This window comes from Vanessa tameamea, chromosome 14 (assembly GCF_037043105.1).
Source record: "Vanessa tameamea isolate UH-Manoa-2023 chromosome 14, ilVanTame1 primary haplotype, whole genome shotgun sequence".
NCBI classification, from domain to species: domain Eukaryota; kingdom Metazoa; phylum Arthropoda; class Insecta; order Lepidoptera; family Nymphalidae; genus Vanessa; species Vanessa tameamea.
Window position 1 is genome coordinate 4,794,284 of NC_087322.1, and position 15,959 is coordinate 4,810,242.

Below are 15,959 nucleotides of genomic sequence, written 5' to 3' on the forward strand. Positions count from 1 at the left end.
CAACCCAGATTCCTTCGATATTATCCATCGTTTCTATTATCTTCAACCGAGAACGTGATTCTTGTACTTATTTCCGCATTTATTATTTCTTATATTGTAATCATCTTCAGCTCTTGACATGATAAACTATATCATGATTGTAATAATATTCTTTATCGTACACTACGAAGATACACAACGTACCTATCACTAAGTAGTATCATCATATCATAGTTTTTACATATTGTAATAAATGATAGTGATCAATATAAATATCAATTATACTTTTTGGGTGGAAGATTTTGGAGTGAATTCTATCATACAACTTCTAATACTTAGGTAGCAGCATTCCATTCGTGTTTTTCCTTCACCATCGGGACCAAATGAATTATCAATTCGAATTAAGCAAATGAAAATTCAGTGATATTTTCTTGGATTCAAACCTTTCTTAATAAAAATCAATAATTAAATAGCTCTCACCTTATGTTTCGCCAGGATACTGACTCATTGTAGTCTATTCCTTGTTTCTTCCACGAAATACCGTAAATATTGTTTACAATGACTTTCGTAACTGGTTTCACTGTAGTCACTTCTAGTGTACTTTGTGGTTCAGTGTACTTCGCTGTGTTTATACTAACGGTTGATGTTATCGTTGTTGTTTCCACGCTCCAACTTTTATTTAACATTAAATCTAGTCTATTGAATATTGTGCTCATTTTAGTTGACAATTCCGTAGTCGTTGAAGGCGTGGTAGTCGTTGGAGATGTTTTAGTAGTCATCGTTGGTTTAGAGGGGAGAGATGAGATGTATTCTTCTGATATAACGCAGGAAAGCTTAATGGAACTCCCGGCTTTATAGAATCTATCTTTTACGTCGTGAGTTTTATCGTTATTTATTGTCAATACGGGGGCTGTAAAAAATTTAACGTAAACATCAAATAAAATCTATAAAATATATTTTAACTGGTTCAATAGTATTGCGGGATCTGTTCGTTTTGTTACTCATTTAAATATACTCATATAATATTATATTATACTTCATTTTATTAAATAACTTTTTCAAAGAAACTTTTTTATTGTTTTTATTGTTAAAATAGCATTCGTTCAAATTAATCATTTCAGACTTGAGAAAAATATTCATATTTCGAATTTTGTTCAATGATAAACTTTACAAATGAATCATTTTTTTAAACTTGTATAATTTATTATATTTTTTGATTTTTTTCAATACAAACTACTTCAACATTAATAAAACATAAACAGCTTATCTTCATTTAAATTGATACGGAAAAATGTATTCAATAGAATGCAAAGGCAATAATGTCATTTACCGTTTATCCCTTGCAACATTATTGCTTTTGGCAGTATTAATCACTCCGCGCATTTTCATTTTGTATCAAGCAATTCCCCATGTATAGCTTGCCAGTCCATTAAATCCAATGCAAACGTATAAAAGTATTCATATAACTTAATAGTCAATAATTTACTAATATATAAGTCTTGTACAATGAAAACCAGTACATTTCTTAATAAAATACAGCGTTTTATTTTTGTATTTATTAAAGTAAGGCCCGAACTGATGTTCATTGGAGCATGGGGACAGTACGTTACTAATATCGTGCCTGAAATTTCACGTCTTACTCATCCTTCAAACCGGTACATATTATTGCTATTTGACATTAGAATTTTTTATACATACATACATAACGTAATATTATGTGATGTGATGATAGAGACGGATTCATACAAAACCGTGTCTCGAAGAAAAACTATTTATGGTGTTTGAAGTGTCAGATATTTATTTTACTTTTCAAATAAAGCAACGTCGCCCTCGTTTTAATTTCAACGCCCTATCACTTTCACTTCAATATTAAAAAACATTGTGGCACATCCACAGCCATCCAAAGAACATGATACAGCAAAGTACACCAAAGTAAATATTTGTGCGAGTCATACATATATAACCTTTTTTATGTTTCTTTTTGTTGTACATATTCCCAGATTCCGATACAAAGTATAAAGACTGACGATTCTTTGTAAATGATATCTATACCATCCGTAGTCGGAATTATAAAACATATAAATAAAAATTAAGCAGTTAAATTAAGATTACACGTTTTAATTACAGGTATACATGTACTTGTATGCATATCGTATCTGGCCACTTGGATTTCCCTTGAAGTATTTCAATGTGCCATCAAATATTATTCTATTGAAATTAGTTTAATATACTCACGAAGTACGGAGAAATTTGCATATATGGTTCTTGGAGGATGTGTGGATATTTGGCACATATAAAGTCCTGCGTCAGACCACTTAACTGGATTGATGCTAAGTCTCCAATTGTTTGGATATTGAAATTTTACCGACACACGGCTATCCCCAGCATAAGGCGCTGGGCCAACTGTTAGCAATTGTGCCGTATCTGTTGTATTTCTGAGCCACATTACCTGTTAAAAAAAAGGTAATTGTTTATGATCACAAACGAAATACATTATGAAAAAAAAACATATGTAATGTATATGTAAATTGAATTATGTATTCAGTTGATTTTAAATACTCGCTCATAATTAAGATTATATTTGAAATGTTTCTAATGACTTACAGTTTTGTCTTTGAGCATCACGACTCTACAATTTAGAAGAGCCTCAGATCCGACATGTGCTGTCACTTGAGTGACGTTCCTCTCCTCGAAGTATGGGCCCCAGTGTCGTTCATAGTGATGGTATTCTTGATATGGTGAATAGTGACGGGACTCCGAGATTTTATCTTGAAAAAAAAAAAAATTAATACAAATTTGAAATATCATTTTATTTGAAAAACCTTAAAATAATAATTTCACCCAATTTATGAAATTAAGTTATTAAAGATAATTAAAAACATAACAGTCTTCTAGTTTGAATTTAGAGCTCAGCGACTGTTTCAAACAGAACCAATTATGCAAAGTATTGATAATCTTAAAGTGCACCAGTATGTAAACAGGAGGTGTATTTTTATTATCCGATTAAACGATATTCCAATACGATCGCGTTAAGAGGGAAGTCGTGGCCACGCCTTAACATGCTTTCCCAGACTTTAGTCAGTTACTTCAGCTTACTTTTGAAGATTTCTATCTTGTGATCCGTAGCTCTAAAAGCTATTAAATACAATCTCCGCTGCCAGACTAACAAAGCAGTTAAAATATTATTACATATACACTTTATTTGTTTATTTTAAATTTCTTTATTTTTTTATCGAATTTGTCGTATTTGATATAATTAATTCCGTCGTAGTTCATGCTTAGAATATATATGACGACCTCCGTGGTCGAGTAGTGTGTACACCGGTTTTCATGGGTACGCCACTCAGAGGTCCCGGGTTCGATCCCGGCCGAGTCGATGTAGAAAAAGTTCATTAGTTTTCTATGTTTTCTTGGGTCTGGGTGTTTGTGGTACCGTCGTTACTTCTGATTTCCATAACACAAGTGCTTTAGCTACTTACATTGGGATCAGAGTAATGTATATGATGTTGTCCAATATTTATTTATTATATATATTATAGAAACCTATAATATAGTAAAGTGAAAATACTCGAGTGTCGAGCGACATTCGACAAAGTACGGCAAACTTCGATCAAACTTAATACTAATTACGAGCACATATTATTGGAAGCTCGAAAACACTCTTTTCGTGTAATTGATACGAGCAATAGATTTACGTCTGTCTTATTTATTTTATATGTAAATTTTATTAATAAATAAAAAGACTTAATATGAAAAACAGACTAAAGATATCGAACAAATAATCATCTCCCCGATTTGTGTGTTTTTTTAATTATTGAGGGTAATATTTGACATTCTTTTTACCTTAATAATAAATAAAATCGTAAGATTACGTTAATCCATTTGATATTTTACGTTTTTAAGGAAATTTTAGAAATCGTTAATTTTTTTAAATGCAAAGCAGTTCCTTATATACGAGTACATATTCCCAAGTAGACTTATAAAAGCGCTTTTGAATAGTTACTATATGATATTATAATATCTTATCAATAAAGCGTGAAGATGTTCGAAATGAAGATACTACCGGGATTATCTTATAAGAAACTCAGCCATTACTTGTTAAAACTAATTTCATTACGTTACGTATTGTACATACTATATTAGTTTCTTAAGTAGTTATTAAGTTCTCTTAGGTATGTCAACAGCGTTAAGTTTGTTAAGCAAATGATGCTACGCGAGTAAATTATAAAATATAAACAGACTTACACAACTCAAGGATTTAGCTTAACTACGTTATTACATAATCTTGTACGTGTATGTAATACTAAAGATTCATATCAGTGTTGTAAGATAATTAAATTTTCATTTAATTAATTATTATATTTTTCGTTACATCGAAGAGCAACAGCTTGAGCTAAATTTATGAATATTTCATCAAATAAGTAACACTGTCCGTTTGGTTGTTACGTCATCGCGACTGAACTACTAAGCCGATCTTAATGAAATCCCTGCAGAATTCGATCATATATATTGTTAGATCATATTCTTCATATAAATTATATAACTAACTAAAATTAGTTATAATAGATAGTCTAACACTTTTACTTTGTGGTAGGACTCTTTGCAAGTCTGGGTAGGTACCACCCACTCATCAGATAATCTGCCGCTAAGCATTAAAATCATTAACGGCTATCCTCTGAACATGTGTATATTTGAAATATATAAATTGTCTACTTATCCGTTGACAACTAATTTAATAGCGATTAGATAAGAAATTCTTGTCTTGGATTTAGTTATCTAAGCTGTTATTATTTTCCATTTTATTGCTATTATTGTAGCATTCGACGTATAGTATACGAATATTTATATCCGACGATACAATTTTATATGGTGTAGTCTATTTTGTCTCTATTTTGTGCGGTATAGCGTAATACATTAACTTTCAAAGGCTGAAATCGATACTCACTCTGTAATAAATGATCGTTTACGTCGGTTGCTCCTTCCCTCTTGATGTTTTCTCGTAGCTTCATGGTAATGTTTCTGAATATCTCCCTGGACAGGGCGAGCCCGTCCTTTTCATCGCTTCGACGCCTTCGAATGCCGTTTGTGTGATAATCTGGTATATCCAGTGGTTCTGGGCAAAATTGTTTTAGTATAAAACTATTTCTAATCAGAAAGTTATTAATTGTACGTATGTTCATAAAAGTTACATACAAGTATTAGTTAACAATATATTTAAGCTTATATTTATTAAAAAAAAATTAAAATAAATGTCAGTTATAACTTTAATTGTGTATAATATTATAGCAGAGACAAAATGGCACAAGAATAAATACATCCACGTGGATCTTATTCGAAAGTCAAATAGGCAAGTAATGCATAAAAACCCAGTAAGACTTTTCATGCGCTTATTTTATATTTGTAAATAATCCGGTATTCTTGCAATTTTCCTGTTTTACTTTGAAGCGCACTGTTGTTGAATATTTTTATAAATATTTTCCTTAAGGAGAGGGAACTTTTATCATTCAGTCATGAGTCTATCATTCATTCAGTCATAATTTAGCTGATGTTTACTTGAAAAACCGTGGCAGTTTAATTGTATTTACTCACAAAAAATACTCACAAAAATAATCATCGCCGGCGAAAGAGACCACTTATTACAGAAGTAATATTAGATTGGGGAGAATGTTGTTGGAACTCAATATATTGCCTCCGAGATATTTTTGAACGACAGACAATTTGACAGACTATAAATATGTAGAATGTTTTAAATAAAAATATTTGATGTCATCTCTCAAATAAACGTAAAAGAAACTACGCCATCTTAATCTTGCCACGTCATGAAAAATACAGCCAACAAAATATTTTGCACGAGATGAATTATTTAATACATTCAAATTTCGATTCATTTTGTTAATATATGTATTCACGTAGCATTTTTATAATTAAATATAATTGAAATATGTTTTACATAAAACATGTACAGTAGTTGACCACTGTTAGTGTTCTACTGCAAATGAATGTTTTATTTACAACACCGTATCCAAACGTTTCGATTGATTGAAATGTCCATTTTGCAATATGATTCGCAAACATCGCGATATAAATTTCGTTAACAATATTCTGAACAGGTCATGTAAATTTCAACAGAATTTTTCTGTCACAAGGTCATTTTCCTGCAATCACAACGTTGACATTTTATTTATCAATTTATACTACAGAGCTTTAAATCGGTGTACATTTTTCTTTGATACGCTATGTTTCCGATGTTTAATGTTTTATTACCTTTAAGAAAAAAATATTTAATGTAATCTTTTATTAAGCAATAATAACGAATAGTAATCACGCGCAGCAATATCTGTTTAAATTTTTACCTATGCTATATTATTTATACGCCACAGAGTAAAATATTAGACTCTATATAACTAAGACCTCCTTTTTTACAGAGAAGGTCTAGATCTTATTCCACCATGCTGCTCTAATGTGGGTTTATGGATATGTACACCAGTGTAAACGTAGTAGTAAGTAATTGGTGCATTAACAAAATTCTCTGCACGAACATTGTAAACAACTCTACAAAATTCAAATTCAACTTTGATAAACAATTGAATTGCATTATATATTATTTTTTAAAACAATGCATATAAATATTAAGCTTCTGAACGAAGTTATATCCTACAAATATAAGTCGTAAAAACCTCTCAGTATATTCAACTAAGTACGTTCGTAAATATTTATTTCACTTCGATTTTTTGATAACAAAAAATAAATAAGTACAAGTGTAAATTAAAAAAAATTTACACTAAGAAGCCTTTCTCTAAATAATATTATCTTACTTTGACTTATGCTCTGTATCCTTGACGTAGATAAAATTAAAGATAGAATGCTTTAAAACGGATGGAACGCCAGGGGTAATTGATTTATTATATTATTCAACATTATTTCATTTGTGAAGCCGACTGAATCGAATTTCCTACAAATGGAATCCTTAAGTCTTCAGGATATTTGAAAATGAAACCTGATTGAATTTTATTAAAGCATGATATAAAAAAGTATTGTTTTCATCCTAAAATTATATCTTATATTTTAAGGAATATTTTGCTTAAAAATATTTAATACGTAATTACAAATTAAAGGTACATTAAAAGCTTATATTATTATCTAACACACTAAGTGTTCATTACTTTGTTTAACTTAATTGCAAGATTTTATATTTTTTTATTAACTCCTAACTAAAAAAGAGCCGAGATGACCCACTGGTTAGAACGCGTGCATCTTAACCGAGGATTTCGGGTTCAAACCCAAGCAGGCACCACTGAATTTTCATGTGCTTAATTTGTGTTTATAATTCATCTCGTGCTCGGCGGTAAATGAAAACATCGCGAGGAAACCTGCATGTGTCTAATTTCAACGAAATTCTGCCACATGTGTATTCCACCAACCCGCATTGGAGCAACGTATTGGAATATGCTCCAAACCTTCTCCTTAAAGTGAGGGGAGGCCTTAGCCCAGCAGTGGGAAATTTACAGGCTGCTAATTTAATATATGATTAACTCCTTTGCTAAACTTTCACTAACAATGTTATGGAATAATAGTTATGATATTCTTTTATAAATATTGTTACATTTTTTTTGGTATTTTTGCGACTTTTACTTTTTAAATATTGTTAGGATGCGTGCTATCTGTCCGTATTTCTTGTAGGCAAGATTTAACCGAGTACTTTTAACCTCATACATGTTACTATACTATACATTCTTCAATATATATATTATGTACTCAGTTGTATATCACTTTAGTTATATATCGACCGTCCGCTGAGGATAAAATTAGCCATCAGTATCATACGTACCTCTTTTAATCATGTCGTTTTATTCAAGTCCGAAAACACATTTAAGTTTTGCAGAGTTACATTACGGACCAACCCATTTTAATTACGGTAAATTCGACCCGTCCGGACACGATTATTGCTAACATTTATATCTTTTTGGAACGTCTGTCTATCGCTGAAACTACCTCAGCATAGTTGTAATGACATGTATGCTACATTTATATTTTTTAAATATTACTTATATTGTATCTTTCATAAATAGACAATGATTGCAAATATAAATATCCTCATATCATAAATGGAGATGATCGTTTTTACTTTCGATGCTATCGACTGGTTTAAAATGAAAAAAAATATTGACGTTCTCGTTTAATTCTGAATTTGATTCGTAGTAATTAAACAAATAATTTTAAATAATTATTAAAACTATAATTAAAACAAAAACAATTCTTGAATTAGACAGCTAAATTATCAGTATAAAGTGATAATTATCATAATAAGTATTTTAATGAAAAATATTATTCGTATATTCTACGTTTATATAAACATTTATACTACGTTTTTTAAATGTTTACCTGATGCAGTGTTGAAGCAGCATAGCGCTAGACACACGAAGTAGAGACCGCCCCACTGCATATTAGACCGCACATCACAGGCGCTGACGCATCACGCCGTTCACCTGGAAATAGCGATTCTAATTAAACAAAGTAATTGCTATTTACTATCACACCTCTACCGCGCGAGGCGAGAGCGAACGCGATGTCCTCTGTAAGGCTACGATCGTCTACGCGTCGTAGCAATTATAATACATTCGTAGCATTTTCATAGTATACTTAATATAGCTCAATGCCTTATCATAATAATTTGTTAAATACTTAAAAGTAAAGTTTGTTGTTGAAAAAAATATATATTAATGTATCTCAGCATCCTTAATATAATTGTTCTACAGCTAGGCTTATGCCTCTTTTTGGAGATGCTTCCATCATCCTACGTGAATGACATGAATAAAGAACACAAATCAAGCACATATGTAGATCCATTGGTACATCCCTGGGCTTGAAACCCAATCTTTGAGAAGGATTGAAGTGTCTTAAGCATTGTGGAATTCAAAACATCTTGATAATACTATTTATATAATATTATATTATACACGAAATTTTTTAATGACTTTTTGTTTGCAAACAATTTCAAGATTTCATATTTTGGCGATCATGTATCACCAATCATATTGTTACGAAGGAATACGTTATAACTAAGTTATGGTGAGAATCGGCAAAGTGAGATTGAGGGACCATAAGACGACTGTTGGGCAGAATAAAATTACATGAGTTAATTCAGTTCATCTGTAACTTTGCTGTGTAGCTACAGGGTAGGAAACCCTTCTTAATATTCATTCATTTATTATTATGCATGTCAGTCTTATTAGAAATATATATATTTTTATTAACATATTAAATTCATCGTCCATAAGTCCAGTCTAAAAAGACTAAACAACAATTGATATAAATAATAGTGACTCCAGCGGATAAAGAAGATTATTCCGTTTCTTAATATTTTAATGATTTTTTATTAAGTATACAATTTTTTGACTTATGATATCAATGTTAATAAATTAATTCAACTGTTAATATAAATTAAAAAAACATTACATAAATATTTATGTGATACTATGTAATCTCTTATTTAGAGAAGTTTTACGTTACAATTACGAAAAGTCCTTTAGTTCCGGAATAGTTGAATAATGTTACCAGTAACAGCCGGTTAAAGAAATGCATATCAATTAAATAAATACATTAAGGTCGGGCGAATGATAGCGGCTCATGTTAAAAAATTATTACCAAACTAGTTACTCACTAGTTTCCGCCCACGTGTAATTAAGCGGCTTCGATCACATGTAAGGATAAATGGGGGCTTCAGCTCCACTCCAAGGCTTTTTTGTATCCATGACACATAATTTTTCACAATGATCGGTAGAATAGTTAAAACGTAAACAAACAAGGAATTTGCAACAACAGAATTTGCATATATAATATTATAACTAGCTATTTGGTTTAACAAAATGAACAAAACGCTGCAAATTGTCTGGCAAATAAATTTCACGGCGTTATTACATAAACCGTAAAACTAGTTTTCTTGTTAAGAAAAATAATATGGAAAAGATATAAGAAAAGTTTTTTTTTTGTGTACAACAAGTTTAAATGGAACTGCACTGTGATTTCAAAATAATTGCCTTTTTAAATAATTATGGCCATTTGCAATTTACGAAAATGTCCGTCTGTCTCTCGTTGTCTGTTCGTCTAAAGTAATTTTGAATACGAACAAAATTACAAATGTTAATATTTTGATTACTTTAAAGAATATCAAGATACTGGTGATTTGACAAAGAAAATAATCTTAATTTCGTTCATATTTGGTTGAGACTATGACATCTTACAACAACTTAAAGTTTACAAACATTATTATTCATTCCTTGTATAATACAAATTTATTGCGTGTAAAACCGTGGAGCACAGCTATTAATAAATATATTCAACTTGTATTTTAAATGGCAAACTTGTTTGTAATAGCAACACGTGCTGCTTGTTTGTATTTTGCGAAATGAGTTCATTAATTTTCACATATCAAATATCAAAGTATGTTATTTTCTATTGTGTTTAATAAAACTTCTACATTATATTTCTTAAAGGACTAAAATTTATATAAACGTAAACGTAAGGTAACGTAATTAACGTTATAAACTTTAATTTAAACTTTGAAGTTTTATATAGTTCTGTTTCGTTGAATATCCCCAAAACACATATTCTAGAGCGAAACTATAACATTGTTTTCCGACTCAAGGGACGCATGAATCAATACAGATTATTGACACAGTGATGATGAAAAAAATGGTGAGTATTTGATATCATGCCAATAACGATATATAGGGCTGATAATAAAAATATGCCATGGTTTTACGAAAAGTATTTAATAGGTTTTAACTTGGAAATTAAATTTTCATTAACCCTATTGATGTTTTTTTGGGTTTTTATCTCGCAATAAATATAAAGGCTCAAGAATTTATTTTAGTAGATTTTTTATAAACACTGTCGAATGCCTTTTCAATTACCAGAGGAAAAGCGTACATTTAATTACTTTAACAGAAAAACAAAATTAAGGTCTGTGAAATTCAAGAGACGTGACTTTCGTAAAATATAAAAATTCAGAAAGGTTTCAAACTTTACATATAGAATAGTTGCACCTTCGTACAAATAAGTTTTATTACAAAAACATTAACTTCAAATACTAACATAAGTTTTTGAACTTTCGCTTGTAAAACATTTCAGATAATATTATAACAAAGTATTTTTATTTTATTTTAATATTAGTCAAATTATATACTCGTATCAGCTTTAAGTTCTTCATAAGATTAGAATCTATTTAGTATTAATACATATTTGTTTATGTATTTAGTTCTATTTATATCACTGAAGAATTAAAATAGTAAGAAATATCAATCAGTTAAACGATAGATTTAATTATGAAACGCAAAAAGTTATAAATAAAAACGTCACCTTAATCAACGTTAAAACAAATCTATCTACCTTACCTTATTTAAATTACATAGAATATGCAAAAAGTATCCATCAGTTCCGAGAATTCGTCTTATTTTATTATGGAAGTTCGTTTAAGTAAACGAAACAATTTCATAGGAACTCATCTTAAATTCTATCATAATTTCAATCTGAAATGATTTACGTTTGAAATGTCAATCCGTATTTTGATATCTTCTATAGTTGAATATTAATTTCTGGACTAAAATTTTATAAAAAACATGTAACTGTAATTATAATGCCCTAAAAACTAAAAACGGAACACCAAAAAGGATAAAAACTTTTAATGTGAACGCTGTTTTACGCGCAATTTACAAAGAGTAATGTAGTTTATAGTGTGGGTTTTATTATAGCAATTAAAACTTATCAGAATAAGATATTTTAAGCTTATATATTCTGCTCTTAGATAAGTGAATTATTAAATAACATTGCAATTTGTAATTAGGATATACGTAAACAATGATAATGTCTTGATCGCCTATAACTGCAGTACTAATCTATCTTATTGAAAGCACGACTTTTTATGATATCGGTAAGCAGACGAACAAATAGGCCACCTCATGGTAAGTCACCATTACCCACAGACAACGGCGCTGTAAGAAATATTAACCATTTCTTACATCACCAATGCGCCACAAACCTTGGGAACTATGAACTACATATGTGTGCGTGTTAAACTGGCTCAGTCACCCTTCAAACCGGAACACAACAATACTGAGTACTGCTATTACTATTATGATATTCTACTATGCGGTAGAATATCTGTAGTATTGTTGTTTTAATTATGTAATTTAACTTAATTATTTTATATGGAATTCATTGTAATCAGTGTTTAGAAATAAGTATTACCTGTTATTATATTAAATATACTTTTTTACTTATAAATTGATTATTATCTAGTTTGTCTCCAGTTCTCTCGCATACAAAATATATATAATTTTTATTTATATAAATTTATGGCATCATTGTAAATAAACCATTTATAAGTGGTTGGCTTGAAACTGAATAGAGCAAGTAACGTAAAGTATTATGGAAAATATAAAAAATAGCTTTGTTATCGATATCTATCTATCAAATCGTTTCTCTTCGATTACGAATATGTCTTTGGTACGTATGTCTTTTCTGAATTGATTTATGATGTAAAATCTTTGATGCTCACACAATCCATGTCAAAGAGTTGGAAGTATCCGAGATATGGGTATACAGACGAATGCTTACAGTTTATTGGACAGATCGCATACGGAATAGCACTTTGTTACAAACAAAGGAAAAAATTACATATATACTTACAATATGAATATTTTAGGCGCACAATGCGTAACATCAGGAAATATTAAATTCTTTTACTTAACACGCAGTTGAAGATGACAGGCAGGGGGAGACCCTACCTCAGAAGGATATCATGGCTTAAAATTTTGCACTAATGGTCTGGGGAGACCGCGACATCTCTATCTGGAGCGGTGGTCTCAAATTTTGGAATCACCTTACTATATGCTAACCTTCCTAAGGAGCTTAGAAGGAGAATGTTAATAATTATTGTCAATTAGCGTTAGCCAAACAAGTGATCTAACATAATATGCCTCGTATCTAATATCCGAAAGTTCTAGTCGAGATTGTAATATACAAACGGTAACTTTACTTTGCAGAACACGTTTAAAACTATCAAATAACCCACAGTATAGGAAAATGGGTGAATGTAGAATTTTATTGTAACTGTTATTATTTAAATATAATTGTGTATTTTTAATATAAATTGTTCAATAAAAAGATGTAATTTTGTCAAAACCTTCTAAAACCCAAGAAAGGTATACATTGATGTATTCTAATAAAAGCGAAAATCCCGATTTTTTGAAAAAAAAAATGTATTTTCTATTTCAATAAAATGTATTCGAAACATGCCGGGGATCTACCTCAACAGAAAAAAGAGTGATTTGTGAAAGTCGGATTAAACATTTTCCGAGTAATCTGCGACAAAATACATATTACGTAGCGAAAAAAAATTGCTTTGTACTCTTTTAATTTTTCTTCACAATTTCAAACGATTGATAATAAACATTATTTGTATTTAAATTTAATTTAAAGTTACCGTTGAAATAGACAAATTCCAGAGGTTCACTCGACAGCTTCTACTCAAGATAAATATGTAATAGCTACGCATCTAAAAATAACTACAATTATTTATTAAAAAAGTGAAGTAACAGCCTGCAGATGTCCCACAGCTGGGCTTAGGGTTCCCTTTAGAGGAGAAGGTTGGGAGCCTACGCCGCCATGATGCTGCGATGGTCACTTTGAGCTTCCTCACGATATTGTTCTTCTTCGCCGAGCACGAGATGAATTATAAATACAAAGTGGTGCTTGACCCGGCAATCATCAGTTAAGATGCACGCGTTTTAACCACTGAGCTACTCAGCTCATTAATTTATGTTACAATCAAATAATATAAAAATAATTAAAGAGGCTTATGTACAATTTACGATGCAGTTGGACAGCTTTTTGGCTCATACGCGTTTGTGATACTATATGATTGCCTGCGGTACAAGTATCTTGTTTGCCATTTATGCCTCTATATTTATCTAAACGATGCAGTCGTTTGCCAAAATAATATTATTGTTTTGATACTCTCTGAAGGCTGTTTTATAAAATGCAGTGTGTAATATGACTTTCTAAAAATAATATTCTAAAGACCTGTTTATTATGTTTAAGTTTTTATTCTATAATTTATTTATTAATAAAGAATATAAAATACTAACTAAAGTTAAATAAATTAATTTCAACGAATCCATTATTGTGAATCTAAAAAAAAAATCATATGCGATTATTTAATTTCAACGAAATTCTGCCACATGTGTATTCCACAAACCCGCATTGGAGGAGCGTGGTGGAATATGCTCCAAACCTTCTCCTCAAAGGGAGTGGAGGCTTTAGCCCAGCAGTGGGAAATTTACAGGCTGTTAATGTATGTAATGTAAAACTGTAACACAACTATTTAAATTTATTTTATATTAAGTTTAAACTTAAGTTGAAAATAATTATCTTTTATGTTCTATATACATTAACAGAGCTATAAATTTAAAATAAGATAATTCTACCCTTTGAGATATAAGTATCGTAGTACCGTTGGTAAGTAAGTTGGCACGTAAAGTTTGTTAGTTAGAAAATTATATCACCCGCACCACCTAGATGTCCGAAAATTCACAACAGCGCGATTTTTAAGACATTTTCTGCCTCGCACAACCACTCTGTGGAACCAGCTTTCGCCGGCGGTTTTTCCGAACCGATACGACTTGGGAACCTTCAAGAAAAGAGCGTACTCTTTCCTGAAAGGCCGGCAACGCACCTGCAAGCCCCCCGGTGTTGCAGATGTCCATGGGCGGTGGTAGTCACTTTCCATCAGGTGAGCCTCCTGCTCGTTTGCCACCTCTAACATAAAAAAAAAAATTACTCATTAATAAGAATTCAAAAGAATACAGTAGTAACACCAAGTAAAGTTCCCACTGTTGGGCAAAATCTGCTCTCAAGCTACTCTACGCTAAACGCTAACGCTTGTTTATCCGACCCATCTTATTTTCTTACGATGTTTTTCTTTACTACCGAGCATGATATAAAATAATAAAAATAAATTTAGCAAATGAAAACTCAGTAGATTTTTTTTATCTTTAAAATGAATCATTTAATTTTATATAATAATTACATTCTGTGTTTATAACGCTGACTCTAAAGTTTACCTAACCTTATATTATATACCACATATGTTATCATAACATATTCTTCTATTAAGAAAAATATCATTAAATTTTCATAATGACCTTCTGAGGTTGAAGTAAAATTAAATAACAAAGGCGAGTCGAAAGTAACTCACAGAAAAGTTTACTTATAAATTACGACTAAACCCGGGTGGGTATAATGCTCTTTTGCCTTCAAAAAGATATTGTGGAAAATTACCTATTTAGAAGTAACAATTTCAAATGGTAAAACTGAAGCGGCTTTTTATAGTCGCTTTACCTCTTGTTATGTATAAATTAGGATCCCTTGATCTTAATCCTCGTGAAACGTACAGTTCTTATATCTAAACGAGTTGAATAACCAAGTCGAGATAAGAAGCGCACTTGTATTATCGCCGTTACAAAATATTCTCAAATTTATAAGCCTTATATTAACATAAACTTAACTACTTAGATACTTTGGATTCTGTAAGTTTTACGTTGCTTAGATATATTGTTTGTCTGAAGAGAATAAGATTTTTTTTTTTTTTTATTTAATTTACGTAATCTATCCTAATATTATAAATGTGATACTCTGTCTGTCTGTTGCTCTTTCACAACAAAATATTAAACCGAATTTGATGAAATTTGTTACGAAGCAAGCTTGAACTCCAAGCAAGGACAAAGGCTATTTTTTATGGCTAATACCTGATAACCAACCCCTATAATGCGCTTAAAGCTGCTGGTGGAGACTATTATATTATAATGGTAATAATTAAATTATGTTTTTGCAAGTAATACAGACAACATTTAAATTTATATTGATTTGTTAGCTCGCTACACCGCGATAATAACGCTTTTATTGAGCAATTTAAATTATTT

At 30.6% G+C, this 15,959-nt stretch overlaps 1 protein-coding gene across 1 annotated transcript in view; it reads right to left on the reverse strand.

The window, feature by feature from the left end:
* The window catches only part of LOC113398765 (cell adhesion molecule 1), a 32,225-nt gene that overhangs the window by 1,723 nt on the left and 14,543 nt on the right, over positions 1-15,959 (reverse strand). Inside the window, exons 2-6 of the mRNA XM_026637651.2 lie at positions 8,362-8,465; positions 4,925-5,092; positions 2,584-2,747; positions 2,215-2,428; positions 460-889 (exon numbers count right to left, since the gene is read on the reverse strand). Of these exons, the coding sequence (XP_026493436.1) occupies positions 460-889; positions 2,215-2,428; positions 2,584-2,747; positions 4,925-5,092; positions 8,362-8,422 (1,037 nt within the window). The 5' untranslated portion in view covers positions 8,423-8,465. The remainder of the gene's footprint in view (positions 1-459; positions 890-2,214; positions 2,429-2,583; positions 2,748-4,924; positions 5,093-8,361; positions 8,466-15,959) is intronic.